General features: G+C 36.4%; 1 protein-coding gene across 8 annotated transcripts in view; it reads left to right on the top strand.

Moving 5' to 3' along the window:
• Positions 1-20,490, top strand: part of LOC134794234 (monocarboxylate transporter 3) — a 66,301-nt gene that overhangs the window by 25,639 nt on the left and 20,172 nt on the right. For all 8 annotated transcript variants that reach the window (XM_063765981.1, XM_063765977.1, XM_063765985.1 and 5 more), the window contains exons 2-3: positions 4,949-5,225; positions 12,355-12,498. In XM_063765981.1, the coding sequence (XP_063622051.1) occupies positions 4,949-5,225; positions 12,355-12,498 (421 nt within the window). The remainder of the gene's footprint in view (positions 1-4,948; positions 5,226-12,354; positions 12,499-20,490) is intronic.

Genomic DNA, 20,490 nt, shown 5'->3' with positions numbered 1-20,490 from the left:
CGTCCAGCACAACAAACATAACCAACAGGTACCTAATCATCGTTTAGCCTATGAAATTTTGAATCGCAAAAAAATTCAACTAACGTCTTTCTCGCACTTACATAGTTGTGTTGACGAAAAGGCTGTAAATGGAGTAAAGGCAAATCTACTTAGGTAGGTACTAAGAAGAGCAAAAAAGTGCGCTGTATAAAAATCTCCGGGCTTGCAATTACTGCTTATTTGGTGCGATCATGTGCCATAAGGTTATGGTAGGCACACCAACGACAAGGCATCTGTTGAACTCAATTACTTTACTTAATTTTAACCAAACAGATTTGGCTCGGCTAACCTTCGATTTTTCATGACCACTGGCACAGTGGCCATCAATGACCCATATGGAACAAATTGCTGCTGCACATAGTTACATATAGCTTAATGGAAAACATTCGGATGACTGCAGCGTTGCTGTGCTGTTGCGTTGCAGTAGCAGGAAATGGGAGATGACACCGTAATTTTTTTTATTGCATTGCTCTATTTACCGCATTGCTATCGCGATTAAAACGTTTAATCATCTATTGATCAAAGAAATTGACAGTGATATCGCCCCGTATACACCCGTTGTATACCGCCCCTTAGTATCCATCCGAAAGTCCACCTTAATGCGATCTGATTTTCAAGTTGGGTTGATCTGAAAGGGAAAGGTTCTCAACTTCTGACGTATGCGATATAGTTTTGACGTTTTCCGTGCGTGTCACACAAATTACATACATATACGAATAATACATCAAATTAGTATTACGTATATCAAAATTGAAGTACAACTATCCCTAAAATAAAACACCGTTTAGTACTTACTAAACATGCAATCGGTTGAAATATATTTTCCTTAGAAACTTCACGTACGTAGACGTACTTCGATCTGATCGGATTTTTCTTCAAAAGAAATGTTACGATCTTATGATGTAATGTTTCAATGTAAGTAGTCAGCAGATAATTTAATCTTTCCTTTTGAATATATTCATCCAATTGAGTAACAGATATCTTATACTATTGTCCGATAAAGAAACTCGGGCATTGTGATTATTCCCTTTGGTGTTTTACCAGCGATCTATCCTAACTGCTTTTGACTGGCATTAACTAGCTTTTCTTAGTAATGTTCGATAACTAATGGAATATTATAAATGTTAAACATTATTTGTTATTCCAATGCTAATACCCTATCAAGAATATGTGTTAAAAGTTCATTAGACTTCGTTGCTTTGTTTTCCAATAGTACCTACTTTTCGTATCGATTTCGTGTTTCTGTTTCTATTTAACTTTAATTTAGGTTAACTGGCCTAATAATTACAATGATTCTTAACCTGGTTAAGAAGTTAAGAATCAATTCAGAGAAACATTCAATAGATTTAGTAAAACGCCTTCTAGAAATAGTTATGCATTCACCATAATTAATTTCAGTGTTAGATTTGTTGACGGAGGATTTTCCTCCAGTTTACTCATACGTTTTCGCTTTAGCTCCGTGACACGGCACCATTTCAGATTTACATATCAGCTTCAGGTTCTTCAAAAAATATCCGACACAACACAATGTATTTGCAGAGCTAAACATAATAACATTTATTGCGGCTTGACTTTGCCTCTATTTTTCCAATAACAATAATCATTATATATGCTGTAAAGTGATTAGTGTATTTTCTTGGACCAGGAACAATTAATTTATATAAAGTAGCACAAAAACCGTATGATATGTTCTTAGTTTTGTCGTGTCGGATATTTTTTCGCGCTTCGTTGTACATTGTGTCGTGTATGTCGAGGAAACTAGAAGGATAACCAGAAGTGACCTTAGGCATGTCAATAAATAACTAACGTGCGAAAAATACAATATTGCTGTACATGCAATGCGGAATCTTGCGATTCCCGACGATTCAGAGTTATTTACTTACTTGCAGTGCCGCAGTCTCAGCGGTTATGTAAACCACAAACACTTTGGAGGTCAGTTTCTGCTACGCATTTTAAAATTTCCGCCTTATATAGAATGCGGGAAGGGTATATAATTACTTATTTACCATGAGTAGGTACCTATACTGTTCATAGTCATTACACATCACATTAACGTTAGTTTACTATAGAAGGATCGATTTATAAATAATGTACCTACTTTGCCTCAAATTCTACTAAGTATCATTATAATGTACTGATTATTATAGTTACACGTGTAAAGATCCCTCTATATAAATACATAATATGTATACAGTTTGTCGAGATATACAGTGAGTCGAAGTGGTCGCCTTGGTCGAAATCGGCCGGAAGGATCATCATCATCATACAGTTAGTCCTGCTATGCCATGGCTTGCTAGACCATGTCTCGTCCATCGCCAATTTAGTTGTCTGTTTTTCGTTTGTATGATTACATATTTATATATTATTACATAATTATATTATATCCTCTGCTCGTTTGCGGTTTATTAGCCTCACGCCTCCTAATTTCGATTCTTCTCTAGCAACTACTCAGTTTTAAGATATTATCGCCCAAGTTTGACATCCATACGTTACGCAACATAGGAAACACGAGGTGAATAACTTTTTACCTGTCTGTCATATTGCATTAGTGCCTAATGCAATATGACAGATAAGGCACATTTAGCCATAGTCCAATATAATTTTCAAACGTATTTATACTAAGCACACTAAGGAAGATAAATATTGTAATTATTACGAGCTATCGAACAGGAAGCGTTGCATAGACGATAGATGTCTTGAACGCTCGATTTACAAAGTTAATTGACGTTTGTCTTAGCACAGGCGATAAATAGTTGGAAATATCGACTGCTATTGTATTAATATGCAAACGTTTCTCTGTTTCCGACAAAGAACAACTGGAAACTTCGGGAACTGGAACATATAGGTTATCGATTAATAACGATAACAGTGGCCTGGTACTACATCCGTAGTTCTATATGATCCTTGCATAATTGAAAGCCTCTGTTATAGTTTGGAGCAACCGTTTTGACACGTCTTTGTTTTCGGATGGAGAATCTTTTAACTCCCGGCTATGCTAAAAGTGCTTTGTAAAAAAGCTATCGGGTGAAATGGGCGACTGTCTATGATACTTCAAAAAGATATGCTACAAATACGCAATTTAAAAAAAATGACGTCATAGTTCAGCTTTAATGAAGTCTGCTGCTTTTAAAAGTTTTGAAAAGGAAACAAAAAAAGGCTTGCTCATATAATCTATTTTCATGATTGTTTTTAGAATACAGTACATATGTCACGGCCAAACGAAGCCATTGGTATTAGACAGAGATACCAACCACAAAAACGCTAATACGTGAAGGCTGTGACATTGACAATGACCGTGAGTCCAGGTACGGCGGCCTCGGAAGTCGCTGTACCCTACCACTTTGTCGCAGCTAGGGACACGCCATGAGCTGCGGCAATAGGTATGGCGATCTATATATAACACGACAAGATACTAATGGTTTTTTTTATTTATTTATCTTTTGTTTTGAGTCGTGGATGTGAGGCAATCGTCCTCGTCGCAATTTATTTTAAAAAGATGAAAATGGAAGGAAAACAATGAATAAATTTAATTATGGTTCCGGCGTTTCTGTGTAAACAACAAATGAGTCTCTTAATTACAAACTCGGGTAAATCCATCTGTCAGATGTGCCATTTTGGTATTAAGAAAAGGTAATAGGGTAAATATTTGCTGAGAGGGTCGAATGGATTTACCCGAGTTTGAAGTTAAGCGACACAAAGAAACGAGAAGGAGTAATACCCCTAACTTATGTTTAATGTATAAAATTTATTAGATTCATTTATTTTATACCATAGCGTGTCGATCTAATTCAAGGCACACCCGTGTGGGTGATGAATGTAGACAGAAAAACCATTGTAGTTTTGTATGACCATTATTCGATAGCGGATTAAAAAATACCTATATCTACAAGTACCTACATTTTTTATAGGTATGTAAATGGCGTGAGGATCGTAATTAAATGTAATGGTTACTAATTACATTGAAAATGCCCTTAATGTATTATGTCTGTTACACTCGTATAGTTATCTGTACCTACTACGTACTTTATGCGCGTGTTAGATTATTTCCTATGTAAATTAGGTTAATACATATAACTCACTGTAATAGTTTATATAATAATTTGGATAAACCCTGGGTCTTTATTATGTTCTACATCTAAAACACTTCTAAATACGGCCTTATCGTTCCGAATTAACATTTTACGGCAACACTCGCCAAACTTAACGATGGAACAATAAAAACAAGTCGAATATGTATAAATAATTACGATTTCCGTGACGCAATGCTCTTAAATTTATGATTCGTTGATTTTGATGGGTGTATTAAAATCAAGCCTTCATTGTTATTGACTCGATGAGATCATTTGTGTACTTTCGGGATTTTTCCGACGCAAGGTCGTAACGTGCTATCGAAAGAGAAATTGACTGATGGTGTTCGTGCATTTTTCTAGGGGATTTTGTTGTGTTCATTATCTAAATCGTTTGTTTGTTATGTGACGGAACTACGTAATGATATATCACCGTTTGGTTACCTTGATTCCCTTCTAATCTCCGTATAGAAGACGTGTATTCTAAAATTAGATACAAGCATGTTATCTCATTTGACTGTAATAAGTGGTAATTTGTGAATTACAATGTTAAATAAAGCACTAATCCAGTATCTTTTACTTAAGATATGAAAGTATGACGCACAAAAGGTTAATAAGTCGTTCCATATACCTAAAGTAGACAATTTCGTGTGCTTTCATGTATTTAGATTTTCATGGAAAAAATAGAGAATCTTGGTACTCCTAGAATAAATAAAAATGCTCACGGTTTCATATAGTAAACTGTCAGGAGTGATCGTATTTAGTTGTTTGCTTTAGGAAATTAACCTATTACCTATGATTGAGTTGCAATTCTCCGCTAAGCAACTTTTCGGTTGTTACAGACTGAAAGCGAAACATCATGCGAGGAGGCGGCGCGACTGACGGCAGAGGGGGCCGAAGACGATGACGAGGCTTACGACTACGGGGCTCTACCCCCGCCCCCCGACGGGGGCTACGGCTGGGTCGTGGTCTTCGCCTCCTTCATGTGCAACCTCATAGTCGACGGCATCGCATACACATTTGGAATATTCCTCCCAGAGCTCGTCACGTACTTTGGAGAGGGGAAAGGAACTGTGGCGTGGGTCGGAAGTTTACTCTCCGGCGTGTACTTGGCTGCCGGTAAGTGGTTGTTTTCCTTCTTTTAATCTTTAAGCAATTAGGGTGTTACGACTACATTTAAAGTACCCATCTCTTGCTCCGAAGAAAGACGCCAGATAAGCGTTTTGGCATTTGGAATTGTTTACACTTCGTTTACGTTAACACCGTTGAAAAAATAGTTTATTTTCGTCTAATGAGATGTCAGAAGCTGATGTATGAAATCTGTTTCGTTTTGACGAATGCAAGTACAATCTACTAGATTTTGCAGTATAAATGAACACGTCGTTTTATAACGATTGACATTATAGTACCTAGTTGTTTTTTTGCGCGTGTCAGGAAAATCATAATGAGGGTCAGCAAGCCAGCTTTCCGAAATGGACATAAAGTACAACAAAGTCCGCATTTTTCAGTACTGACTTTTGCTGTGTTCGTATGCGTTGTGCAGGAGCGCGCACCATAAAAATGGTTTAGCTCGTATTTTTTTTTAAAACGCCGCGATATATTTTCTCTGCTTTATTTTCAGATTGTTTCTAAACATTATTTTGTAATTTTGAACAATTAAATGCCTTTACAATATAAACAAATAAATAAAATGTATGTTTCTAATAAAATAATATTTTTAATCATAAATTAGTTTAATGATTCATTGTGTTTTCTTAACCATACGACATACGACAATTATCAAACTACACAACGGGACTTAATCGCGTATTTAAGTTTTAAGATTTACCTCCAACGTTTCGAGGACGGCGTTGTCCCATACATGTGTGGTGTTGACATACGACAATGCTCATAAAGATAATAATAAGCAGGTATAAATCGTTGACGTCGACTATACGGAAGATTATATTTATCTACAACGTATGGGAGATGGTTTTATATATAATATAATATGAAAGATTAGTTATAAGATAATTATATAGATAGTTATAATATTAGATAATCAATTACTAAAAATACTTTCGTAAAAGTAAAAGATACCAATATTTCGGTTGACAATGACAAGTTACAGCCGACAACAGACAAATATTTTTAAGATTAACTAGTTAAATCAGGCAATACCACAGGATGTAAAAGTAAAAAAATCAAATAAACGTCTCCTAAGAATAAAAATCTACAACTCCTGTAATGAAATTTATCTTCCATCTCACTAAGAGCCCTGATTCCAAGAGTTTTCCATTATAGCAAGGAATAAGGAAAACCGAAAATGCATTACCCTTAAACCAAGCTTTACCTAGCTGAATTTGGCGCAGAATTTTCCCCGTAGCTTTCATCAGCCTCGCATTCTAATCCCCTCATGGAATAGGCTATTTCCTGTCAATTGGGTCACGTTTGGTGCAATATCCACATGTCCACTGCTACACGCATTGGTGCAATGTGCTTTACATTAGCAAATCCAATGTGGTAGATGGTACATTGTTTTGTATGAGATGAAAGAATACCTTGACGCTCATTCATTGTTACAAAGTCGACTTCTTCATTAAAACGTCCACGAGTAAGTAAAATAAATAAATGAAATAACTTTATTTTCTCGAAATCTACCTTTTTATGTCTATTTTACAACAGTACCTACCTATGAAGAGGAATAACTCGACAAAAATTAAGGATAGTTAGGTGTAAATTCACATACTCGAAAACAGAAGTGGGCGTGTTATCTAAAATTATAATAATTTACAGTCAAGAACAATGCAAAACAGTATCTTTCTTTGGAAACTCCATCAAAAAAACATCACCCTCGATGTAAATACTCTAGAAAAGGCATATAATTGATTTAGCAGAGGTATTTCAGATTATTCATGCAAGTGAAGGCCAAAAGATTCGTATCTATGTAATTATTACTTCTGAAAATGTTACCTTAGAGCTCTAATCTTAATCTAATCGCCTTAGATAAATATACTATCTGAAAAGTATATAATTACCTGCTTAGCAACTATGTATTATCAAATTGTATGTATATAGTCTACTGGCTTGATAACGATTGCACAAAAAAAAGATTCCCGTTTTTATGACTGGTATTTTAAATACCGAGTAAAAGTAGGCGTTTTAGTCAGAACTTCAATAAGCCGGGCTATCTATGAAATGATGAAGTGTTTAGTACTCGTACCGAAGTAATATCGTTATCTGATTGTAGCCTGACATAGTAACCTACGCTTTATCTTTAAGTATTGCCTACTTACTAGTAAAATATGTAATAGTATATTTGGGTGATTTTGCTTTCCCAGCTTTGCACCGATAAAACAACAGAGATGTAATTTCAATTGCTCGGCGAGGGCGGGATATTTGATCACTTGTTTTAACCAGCAGGCGCAGCATGTTTCCATTTTTATCGCCTGTCATTATGCTTGTCACTTTCATACTTGTTACAACGTGACAGACATGGTGACAAGCGATAAACATGCAGCCGTGCTACCGCCGCAGTTTAAAAGCCAAGTTGAACACGTTTATTGTTTGGCATCTTGATGCCATTATTATGTATTTAGCAAAACGGGACTTTATTTATTTATTACTCAAATAAGTGACACAGCATGCGGACAGATTTCCGACGTTTCGAGGAAGGTGTTGTCCCCGTGATCTCGGAGAAGACTGGCCAAAGTTGACATCAACCTATTCAAGCCGCGCGAGTTTTTCGAACTATCCGCACTTGGTCGTTTTTATCAACTTGAACTTTACGGAGGTAAATTAAAAAAAAGAATTATACGCGATTAAATCCCGTTTTGCTAAATACATAATAATAACTTAAGTAAAAATCGTGCAAGTTTAAATCAGTATCTTGAGGCCACGACTGTTTTTCCGAAGATTCAGACTTGCCTGCTCCCGGTACACATTAAGTACACAATGAGTTTACACAGCCAGAACTAGTGTTTTGAGTTCTGGGAGATAACGATTGTTTCAAACTACGAATTGGAATTTGCATATCGAATAATGTTTGCGCCAGATAACTTTCCGTTTATTGACATAAAAAATATACGCGTCGACTTGAGAACCTCCTCCGTTTTTTTTTTCGTCGGTTGATAAATAAATCGATCTTTCTTTTGAAACACGCATTGTATGTCATGTTTGCTATGTATTTATACGCCACTGCAATCATTTCAGTTAGGTACACTAGATGCAAATGGGATGCAGGGTTTCTTGTTCAAGTTGGAAATTAATTATAGTCTGGCTACACTCATTCTCTACTTTTAATTAAGGATACGAATGGCCACCCTTCAAAATTTTATTTCATAGCCCGTTATGCTTTGAAGCTTGGAATAGTTTTTTCAAGGTAGTAGTAAATTAACACGTCGCATAGTTGTAGTTAATACATAATGCCGCATAAATGCCCTTAGTAGTACAAAGAGATACAATATGTAAATACTTATATGCATTATGCATACTTTGCAATCTTGTATACCTGCTTGACACCAAGAGGCATATTTATACAATTATAATTCAACTCCTTATGAGACAATGCACGGTAAACAAAGCATCATGATCCGCCTAATAAAGTTTTCTTAGTATCGTCAACTTGATATTGCAATAAAAGGACAAATGTGACGTCCCACGGTCAAAGGTACCTTATGGCGGGTATGGAGTTATGCATACCCCAGTAATCTACAATAAATAAGCTATCGATAACACAAAAGATCAACCTTCTAGGTTGCGTAGTTACAGAGATATGATTTTTTGAAAATAATGTTGTGAAATGAGCAACTTTACGATAGAGAAGTTTTAAGTTTAGCCGCCTAAAAAACTATGTTCCTGAAGTAAGTTACATAGTTGACTACAAATAATAATGCCTTATATATCTGAGATTAAAAAAATATTGCGACTTGTTCTGTAATGCAAATAGAAACTTTTGATATCGACTGATTTATGTGTATACTAACCAATCTCTTGAAAATAAAGTTTTATTTCATTTTCACGATTGATTGCAATGAGCTCTCAAGATTTAAATTTTATCTATTAGAAAACGACACTGACAGACAGTTTAAGCAAAAAACAATACCGATTTAGAGGTGAAAATGTATTTTCTGACTTTTTCATATAAAATCACAAAATTGAATATTTTTACTTTTAATGTGACACACAATCAATTTTTCTGAGCACATATGAAAGAAATTCTGTCATTCAAATGAAATAAATCCTAAAACCCCAACTAAATACTATATTTAACCCCTTATGCCACTTTAAACTTACATAACAATAACAGTATTTGCTCCATACATTTACGAAAAGGTACCTTATGGAAATAAATCTAATAATACATCACTACAAAATATCAATCATATTATAGTTTATCTTTTATGAATAGAAAATATTAATTTACATTAAACTGCCCCCAATTTAATTAGTTCTTCGTCATAATAATCTTAAAAAAGACCAATAATTTGTATGTAATGAAAAGGTACCTTGTGGTCAAGTTACATGATGAGGCATGATGATGATGGAACAGTTAGGATAAACTAATAATATTTTGGGGTTAAGATGGTATAAATCGTCTATTTCTTATCAATAATATATTTCGGTTGCTATTGAAGATAAGCGGCATTGAGGTTCAATGACCTCAGATATTCCGTAAGGTAATGCGTCGGGTATTGGCATTTTTCAGCAAACCAATGGCTGATTTACTGCATGCGACCAAACCAAATGAAGATTATTCTAGTTAAGAAAGACTTGACGAGAGTAACTTTGGTATAATAGCAGTCTACTTGGATTTGTGATGTCGGTCTATGTACGGTTATAATACTTATAATATTTGCGAGGCGCCCCAACCAGAACTGAAATTATCAAATTAGTTTTGCAGAATGCTAATACAGTTTTCTACCAAACTTCTTTTCCCGTATTGACTAGTTTTTTTGGGAATTTTCAATCTTTTTTCCATAAGGTACCTTTTCTACTAAACTCTGAGACGACATTACTAGGCTTATAACTAACTTATAACAAAAATAAAAACAGGTAAACAAACGTTACGCATTAAGGTTTCAGATCACACAATAAAAAAAAATTGAGCATTTTTTCACCTCTTTACAAAACATTTAATATCTCCGAAACTAGAAACCCTCATAAGGTACCTTTTCCCGTGGAACGTCACAAATATGCTAAACTATCAAATATATCAGATCCCTATAAGAATGAAGTTAGCCTTCGCATGGCACAATATTGCATAATAGCGTAATATTACCATTTAAATTGATACCGAACCATATTAGGTGTATGTAAACGGCCCTATTGACCCGTTTTGCATTTCGATGACGTGTTCGTGAATTAGGGCAATCGACAATTGTGTCGCTTTCATTTATTATTCCATCATCATTGACACACCGCCCTGCCCCTGGAAATAAATTATCCCAATTTTCTTTTTCGTGTCATATATTTTCATTTTGGCAAGTCTGGTACTTATAACAGTTGTGAAACTAAAAGGCAATAAGTACAAAAAACAACTAGCAACAATACTCATACAAATGTAAATACAATAAGTACCTACTTATTTAATATTACAACATAAAAATAAAATACAAATTAATTCACTTGTAGTAGAAAAGTCCATTAATCGAACGCTGTATGCAAGGTATCTCAGCCATTTGCTCCGCCATACCATATTACTGCGATAGCTGCTGTCTATTTTTGTTTCAAAAACCTAATACATACTGCTTGTTTAATCAGTGAACTAATATTGGTCATTAAATATGTTAAGCGAGGGAATATTCCAATGTACTCTAGCTCTTCGCCCTATTAGCATTTACAATAAACGAGAACAAGGTAAAGCTGCGGACTAGAATCTTCGTCTGTGCTTCTTTAACTTACCTACGGCCCGATACGAACTTTAAGATACGTCAATTAATAAATCTAGAAATGATATGGATTAGATATTTCAGTGTCAAATGTGACGTTTCTTCAAACAAAAACGTCACTTTTGACACTGATACATCTAATCCATATCGTTTCTAGATCTAATAATTGACGTATCTTAAAGTTCGAATCGGGCAGTTACCAGTGGGGAGACACTCCTATTTTCGGGCAAACTCGGCTCCGTTCGGCTCAGCATTGCTCCGAGCAATTTGGGTTGGCACCACTTGACGTCCTTTTGCGTGCACGACCACAGATAAGATAATGACTTGAATTTTGACAACCCTAAATAGCCGAAAGGGATAGTGCCATACATTAGAAAGGGATAGCATAATTCGTCCCTGAATTGCTGTCAAACTTCCACGCCGCCGCCGTGTGTCCTTTCTGTACGGTAGTACTTACTATTATTTATTCTGTGCAGTTACTATCTTATATTATATTATAGTTGGCATATAATAAACTACTTAGGTACATGCTGATAAAATCTAGATTTTATTACCCATGACGCGTACGTCTCGGCAGCCTAGTTGTGTGTTGTGTTGATTGAATAACTAAGTTTGTCGTTTCATGGTCATGGCGGGCGTGATTTACCATTGATAAGGCGTTTTTGTACGAGTACTGAGACATTTTTTATACTTACTGAGAAATTAAATAACAAAAACAAATGACTAATTTTGTATCAAAAAATGAATAAAAAAAATTGGAGTGGAAATTGTAAACAACCGTGTCCGGTTCATATAAGTATCTATTTATTTATGAATCTTAAATCACTTTGGATTTGTTATGTTAGCCACTAGAACTTTATTCTTGAACATTAATTATCCATTTAGGTATGTACGTCGTTCTGTAGCTCCGGGTATTAAACTTACACTACGGCCTATATGTTTTGAGTCTTTATTTCAACATATACTTAGCTAGTAAGAATAAGAAATAAAAGACAATGGAGTTGATTTCAAGTGGTGGGATGCATTAACCAATTACATATGTCGAGTCGATCAACTTGAAATATATGTACCTATATGTATATATGACTAGGCACAATCAAGGAATTTAATTTCTGTGCCAATTTGTGCTTTTGACAATCAAGACAAAACCCGCTAAGGATCTCATAATATTGTCACTGAACAAGATGGATATTGTACAGAAATCAAACTCCTTGATTGTACCTACCTGGTTGCAGTGGTGGCTGTTATTCTACAAAACGCCAACAAACTGTCATGCAGCTTGGCGAAAAAATATGTATTTCATATTGCTGTGTATTTTTTATTATTAAGTAAATAAAATTAAAAAAAAAACAGTCCCTAATTTTTTGTTTTGTTTCCAGGTCCCATAGTATCAGCGTTATGCAACAAGTACGGGTGCCGCGCGGTGTGCGTGGCTGGCTCGCTGGTGGCGGCCTCGGCTTTCGTGCTCTCCACCTTCAGCAAGAGCGTCACAGTCATGATGATCACCTACGGCCTGCTTGGAGGTGAGTTTTCCCTGCCACGAAACCTTTGTCGGCGTGAAGTTGGCATAACTTAGCAGGCGGACAACAAGACTATCGCTAGTCGTCGACATACTGTCATCATCATCAGCGGTGTCTTTAACCAATTACAGAGGAGAGTGTACTTCTCGCTTATGGGCGTCCAGCTGCAACCTAACCTAACCCCGTAGGTTCAATCTTATGGCTTCCGGGTTCTTTCTTCCAATGTTTAAGTCGATTAATGGTATTGTCGTTCCTAAAACGGATCAATTTTTATTACTTAATATATTTATGCGTCTACAGTTTCAAAGTAAAATGACCGTGCCATGTCCATAGTCGGGCGGACGTAAATGAATATTCATATTCAATTTTCGTATTTATTTTGTCTGCCGAACCTAAAATATTGCATTGCCTTATTGTTATATTTGGGCTGTCAAAACCATTGTTGTAGAGGTAGCCTATCATTTCTTAGCTCACTCACTCACTGTAAAAATTTTGATTAACAATCGGTTTCTAACGCAATATATCTATGAGGTTTGTTATCAAAATATTGTAAATTAACTTCCGCTAGTGTTTTCATAGTGACTCACTTAAGAGCTCTATATTGCCCAGTTCCTAAACATTCAATTAGCAATTCGGAGAACAACTGGCCGCCATCCAGTAGATCTATTATGTCATTCCTCTCAATCCTTTCAACCGAGCACCAGTCCAACGCTAAGATGGACCAGTATATATGTATTTCCTATATAAACACGAATTTACCTTTTGTAAACCTTATTACAGTGGTATAAAGTCTACCAATCGTTGACAAATCTCGAGATCGCAATGGCTATCCGATTGAATGATTAGCCAGCGCTCGGTAATAATGGTCAGTCACCTGGCAGTTACTTCTCGCCCTTCACAACTGTTTGTATACAAGCGAACCGCCAACCCAATTTGCCGGGTTACCACTCGGATTTCGTAAACAACTAGATATTTTCCTCCATGTTTATCGATTTAATATAAAGCGCCTGAAGAATTTCGCGCCGGAAAACGGGGATTGCTATTTACGGCCGGCAGAAATATGAGAGCTATCGGAATTAAACTCGCAGGTACCGAGATTTGTTGTGAAAATCAAATATTATTCTATTCTATTCTATAACTAATTTTAGTGACGTAGATGAGTGACATCACTAGAGTATATCTTTAATAAACATTGTTTATTGACTGAGTCTAGTTTCGATTTACATAATAGTGATTTAATTCTCATCTGTATTCATAATGCATATTACCTACCTAGATGTTATTTATCTGTCAATATTTTCATAGTAATATGGCGCCGGGTTAGGTCTGATAAATTAGTGCATGTAGTGGGCCAAATATAATTTGCACCGATCGATGTTTCGAACAACTTGTGTAGAAGCGCTTAAAGAACTGAATAACCAATAAAAAATAAAAAATGAAGACTGGCATTTTACCATGGCTTCAGAATCGCATTTATTTATTTATTTTTATTTATTCTTTATTCTTTATTCTGAACAATAATTATTGTGTCGAACATTGAATTGTTTAATACCTAATTAAAATTATGTACATTGTTATCAAAAAATAAAATAAATACTGGAGTATATAAAATTACAGAATTACAATTACAAATGTCAACAGTTATTACAATATTATTAGAATGAAAATTCATAGCACACATCCAAATTAAAAATTAGTCACTTACTAGAAAATAATTACAAATGCCAGTCTCCACAGTCAAATGTCATGCAACTTAAAAATAACTAAATAAATCCCTATCACAATAATATAAGACATTAAAAATTTAATTTCAACATTGGAGACAAGTTTCTAAGAGTAAACACTAATATTGCTCGTCTGATACAAAATCTGCTATAGAATAATATGTTTTTTTTTTTAAAAGATGCTGTTTGAGTCTTATACTAAACAATTTGCTATTTAAAATAGATTTTAATTCGATTGGTAACTTATTGAACAGAAAAATTGCTTGGTAGCTGGCGGCTTGCTTCATGATATTAAGTCGCGGGACAAGGTTACATTTCAAATCTTTCCGTCTAGTCGACAACCTGATTTCCCGATCTGTAATGCTCTCATATTTATTTAAATGCTTGATTAAATCTGTTAGGAGTACGAGGATATAAAGCGACGGCACCGTGAGGATATTGAGCTTTATAAAATGTTCTCTGCAAGACTCCGTCTGAGGTATTCTAACAATTATCCTAATAGCTCTTTTTTGAAGTATGAAAGCTGCATCGACATTATATTGATAACTATTACCCCATTGCTTGATGCTGTATCGCAGTTTAGACTCCACTAGAGCATGGTAGACTGCTTTAAGTTGAGTCATATGAGTCAAATCTCGTAAGGAGCGAAGGGCATAACATGCAGAGCTTATGGAATTGGTTAGTACCTGTAGTTCATGTTTCCAATTCAAATGGGCATCAATATGAACCCTCAGAAATTTCACCACATCAGCCTGTAGGATTTTGCTTCCGTTTAAAGTAATGTTTAGTTTATCCGAATTGTTAGAAGTAGCGGAAAACAAAATCACATTCGTCTTTTTTGTGTTAAGTTTTAAGTTGTTGACTGTGAACCATATATTACAAGCCATCAAAGCAGCGTTTGCTTTATCGTTTAATTGTGTCATGCTTTCCGCTGTGACTACCGCATTTGTATCATCTGCAAACACTACTAGCTTTGTCTGCGGTACTATATTTTCTATATAAGGAATGAGGTCATTTACAAAAAGTAGAAAAAATAAAGGGTCATTACTTTTCTTACTAATTCCAAACCCTTCGGTCGAGAAATTCGACCACAAAAGTTTTGTTTTAAGCAAGATCTTTTGGCATACAAAGTAGATTTGTTTGGTGACCTACTTATATGTCTGTGATTGTGGTTTCGGTTCAGGCATAAACGGCAGGATTTACAACTAAATGTGATGATCTGATGATGGAACGCCTTTGTTTTGTGCGTTCTCTTTTGTATTGAAATTACGGATCAGAGCATCCTTTCAAAAGGTTTGATTGCTGACTAGGCTAGGTTATTGCTGACAGAGATCTGATAGCCAATCCCCGGAGTGCTTTGTAAATTATTTTATTGCGAACAAAGAATACGAAATACACCACTCTTGAAAAAAAGACACATTCGCAACATTGAACATTCGAGTGTTTTCTCTGCGCGGTGACCAAAGGGCTTTGAACTTTCGGCTTTTGTGTAGAGTTGAAAGCACTTTGCTTGCTGCGCGTTTATTTGCGTTCGTGTGTAAGGGGCTGTCCATAAATTACGTCATCGATTTTTGACGATTTTGGACCCCCCCCCCCTATAATCATCCAAAAATCATGCATCAAATGACCCCATTTCCTCCTACTTCATGCTACCGTCATCCGATGTCCAGACCCCCCCCCCCTAATTTGAAATGACGTAATTTATGAATAGCCCCTAATGAAAATTAATATTGAGTATTTATTTCTCGCAAGGGAAATTTCGCATTTGTATAGACTATTGTAATCTGTGTTTTAGTGCCACAATTCCAAGCTGTTCTAAGTAAATGAGTGACCTTGGTACAATTCTGGCTTGCCATAGCGTAGTGCAACTCGTCATTTTGATACGTCTAAGCTAACTTTGCACAGCGGGAATATGTAGAAGTGCCACCATGATCGGTAATATTTTAATAGAAATTTGTAAGTTTATGTTTTACAATTCCACACTTATCGTCAAGTCGGTGTAGAGGTATGAGTAGCTTGGTTTGACTATATAGATGTTTTATTTAACCGTCCTTAGTTACTTCGGTATTTCTGACAGATCATTAAAATAATCTGTGTTATGGTACAACTCGTATGTCCGCGTGTGGCCTTGGCACAATTAAGGCATACCATAGCGTAGTGCCGCGTCACATCCTCAGTTGAAATACTTCTAGCAGTTCTTTAGTTATCTTCAACAATATGTCTTGTATGAGAGTGTCGAATCTGCTCTTGTTTAATGTAATCTGTGTTTTGGTGCTACAACTCCAAGCGAACGAGAGCGTGTATGTAAATGTATGGCCGCGTGTGACCTTGGCACAATTTATGGCATGCCATAGTGTAGTGCGGCGTGACGTCCTTCGCTTAGATGCTCCTAACAGATCTAACCTGTAGGTAGATGTCGTATTTGACTCCTACAACATTGCCGGCTTGACATTATGAGTCAGCTGTCTGTTAGGAATTAAGTACTTATCTCAATCTTTTTTTTTTCAACCCAAGCTATGGTATTTGGCATGGAAGCCCAAATCGAGCAAATTACGCAATACCAGTCCAACGCGATGGGGTTGCGATATTTTTTTACAGAATTCCTATTTCTGCATCATCAGATCAGTATGAAAAATTTCTTAAACTTAGATAAGATGAATGTAATTAAATAAATTACAGTATAAATATAGCGGAAGTAATATTTTTTTTTTTTATTGTTCTGTTAAAATCAAAGTTGATAAATCTTTAAAAAATATTCTATTTTTCAATTTGCCATAATGTGGTTCGGTTACATAATCTCAGATCTCCAATGTCTTTCGTTTGAAATAGGTAAACTATTTCCCCGCCGCTTCCGAATTGCTATTAATTTTCTTCATTAAACTTGGACTCTGGTACCGCTTAGCAAATTATTTATCAGTGAAAATCAACCCCAAGGGAAATTCCAACAAATCGATTAACGGCACTACAACTGTTGCTATTCCCACCAGGCGACGACGAGGGTAGTATTTAATTACAAATTGTAACCTGCTTCTCCTCTATACAACTTAATTATGTAATTGCAATTTATTTAGTAGCAGGTTTTGAATTATGCGTTGGTCTCTCCCCCTCATCTCGGTTGCGTCCTCAGCTACTGCGTTATGGAGCCCACAGGCTCCGCTTTCCGACTTTTTCTCTTCCAATTCGTTCCGTCTTCGGCATCCTCTTTCGTGGCTATTATGCGCTGCTGGTAACTGTGGTATTTAGTTTTTAAACTGGAGATCCAAACCCCGACTTGTTAGTTGTTACCCTTACCAAAGAGTTTCTCGGGAATCTCGGGATGTATATTAGGTATGAAATATTATTTGACACGTAAGTAATTTACCTGTTGATTTTCAGTTAAGGATAACATCGCGAGAAAACCTGCACCTGCGAATAAATTCAAATGTGTGTGAAGTTTTTATCCGTATCCCACGGGCTATAGACCGAATCCTCTTGTACAAAGGACCTAAATAAATAAGAACCCCTTTAAATTTAATTCAGATATTAGTATTATTTCTTAGTATCTCTCTCCTATCCGTTATTCGTAACGAGTGGTATTTATAACCTAAGTAATTGGAACAGTGTGAGCGAAAACTTATAAATAAATACTTATCTAATAGGAACATGCGATATTACTTCTCAGTAAATAGAATTACCTACCTAAATAAAACAAGGTTGTCCTTTCGAGATGATTCATTACCGTCTGAATCGCGGTATAAGAGAATACAAAAACCAAGTTTTTTTCTCAAAAACTTCGGTCTTCTTCTTATCAGCATATTTGGGTCCACTGCTGAACATATGCCTCTTTTATGGATTTCCATGTTGCGACGACAATGCGACGGTTATATGCCAGGTCGGCCCTGCCGTCTTCAGTACTTATTTCTTTCAGTGATCTAACTACTCATCGACGTTAGAACCCTCCGAGACGAACAGGGCCGTCTTAAAATCAAATATACTGTTACTCTCTGTCCTTTGGGGCCCCCCGAGGATGGGAGCCCTGGGCACGGGCCCCGTGTGCCCTTATGGTAAAGACGGTACTGGAGACCAGTCCAAAGTCAATTAGGATAGTCTACATTGTACTAGTACAGTCAGCTTCAAAAGTAACGGATCAGACTATGCGTTAAAAGTATCTCCCATTCTCTGATTAATAAAACGAGATATATATGTCTCTATATGTGAACCAATCAAACTGTTGCAGATACCTTTGATTTGAGCGGAAACTGTCAAGTTATAGGTATCTCTATTTGGAAGGGTAATTGATGGTGGCAGATACTTTTGGTGCGTTGTATCATACGTTACTTTTGATTTGACTGACTGTACAACCAACTGTCGCAATTCCCATCACAGGCGGCGCTCATTTGTATAACTTCATTGCAATTGTAACCCGCAGCAGCAATTAACTGCAGCTATTTATAGCTTCAGCACTTGTAGTAGTTTAAATAATTTAACATCCGCTATGTAATCCACGGCACTATTTGGTGTGTCACGATGAACGAAGGTATCGCCATGAAAAAATTATAAAGGACTTGGATCCTTTTTTTTCCTAGCCTATTTGAGTGTCCCACTGCTGGGCAAAGGCCTCTCCCCTTAATTTCCAATAATTTAGATCCTTTTAGACGTTTTATTTAGATGTGTCAGTAAAGTTTAAAATTTGAGCTACAGAATTGATTTTCTTTCACTGACGACCTACCAAAATCATTTGTTTGAAATGCAAGTTGACTCACTGGAAATAAAGGGTTCAATCGGAAATAAGGAAGCCCCAACATGGTTGAACACATCTGTCGGTATGTGTTCAAGCGTCTCAGGTCTTCTTACAGTACGGTGGGATGTGGGACGTAACAGACCCGTGCTGTTCTGGTGCCAATTTCCTCGGCTAGAACAATGCCACCTTTAGTCACAAACTTGAAAATGTCACAAATTGACATTAAAAGTTCCTAAACTCTTACACGCGTTTGCAAATGATTCTTAGATGCATGCACATGCACAATCTTCCTGCTTAGCGTGATAAATTCACATAAGGTAATGGCATCATATTTCACATTAACATGTAGGCAACTTGTTATTCTAGGTACCTATTGTTTTGAATAGGTAGAAACATATTTTCCTGGCGGTTTAATGGTCGTAGGATTTATATTGTCCGTATATCATTCACGTTTGCGAAGGTGACGTGCGATTTGAAATGGAATTAGTTTCCCTACCTCTTTGTTCTCGAATTTTCGCTGAAACGGCAACAAAAGCGTGTGTGAAATTGAACAGTTGCCAGCGACCCCGGCGTTCGAATGTTAGCGTTGTGTCCTGAACGGCTACTCCTACAGCTTACCGAGCGCTGGCAAATTGAAGCGGTGTAACCGAAATCTGCTGGACTGCTGATACTAGTTATCTACCTTTGAAGAATACCGCATTTATACTGGTTATTTTGAGCATTAGAATCGCCCACACTCTGTAAGTTAATAGAATACCCCTGGACAATTTAAAATTTAAAATGGTCGGTAAACGTGGCTTGAGGGCGGTCCTTTCCGTGAATGCGGCACTGCACATAGATTGCCGTGCAGCATAAATGCCGCTGGTTTTCCCGGAGTAATTTAAAGCCTGACTTATGATAATCGTTACAAACTGATAATCATTTTAAACAGTCAGTCATAGTACAATTTGCGAGTACATACTATTACTCGTAATATGTATTATGACTGACTTTTTTCGCAGCACCTCCTACCGACTAACTATCTATTTAAAAACTTTCGCAGATATCTGTTGATCAAACAATCGCTGACAAAAGCTACCCTATGTTCTTTTTTTATTTCGAGACCCTATATCGATTTAAATTAGACAGAGTTACTTTCGTAGTGGGTCTCGACCAATTTTGTGGAAAGGAAATCCTAAAACTACAAAATACGTCATTCAGCCCTTTATCGTCTGTTCTTTGGCTTCCTCGCGAAAGTAGGCAACACCTACATCATTAATATCATTGTTAGGGTTCCGTACCCAAAGGGTAAAACGGGACCCTATTACTAAGACTCCGCTGTCCGTCCGCCCGTCCGTCCGTCTGTCACCAGGCTGTTATCTCACGAACCGTGATAGCTAGACAGTTGAAATTTTCACAGATGATGTATTTCTGTTGCCGCCATAACAACAAATACTAAAAACAGAATAAAATAAAGATTTAAGTGGGGCTCCCATACAACAAACGTGATTATTGACCGAAGTTAAGCAACGTCGGGCGGGGTCAGTACTTGGATGGGTGACCGTTTTTTTT

The sequence above is a fragment of the Cydia splendana genome, chromosome 10 (genome assembly GCF_910591565.1).
Source record: "Cydia splendana chromosome 10, ilCydSple1.2, whole genome shotgun sequence".
Lineage (NCBI taxonomy): Eukaryota > Metazoa > Arthropoda > Insecta > Lepidoptera > Tortricidae > Cydia > Cydia splendana.
The sequence above is the reverse complement of the archived record's forward strand: the minus strand, read 5'-3'. Positions and strand labels throughout refer to the sequence as shown.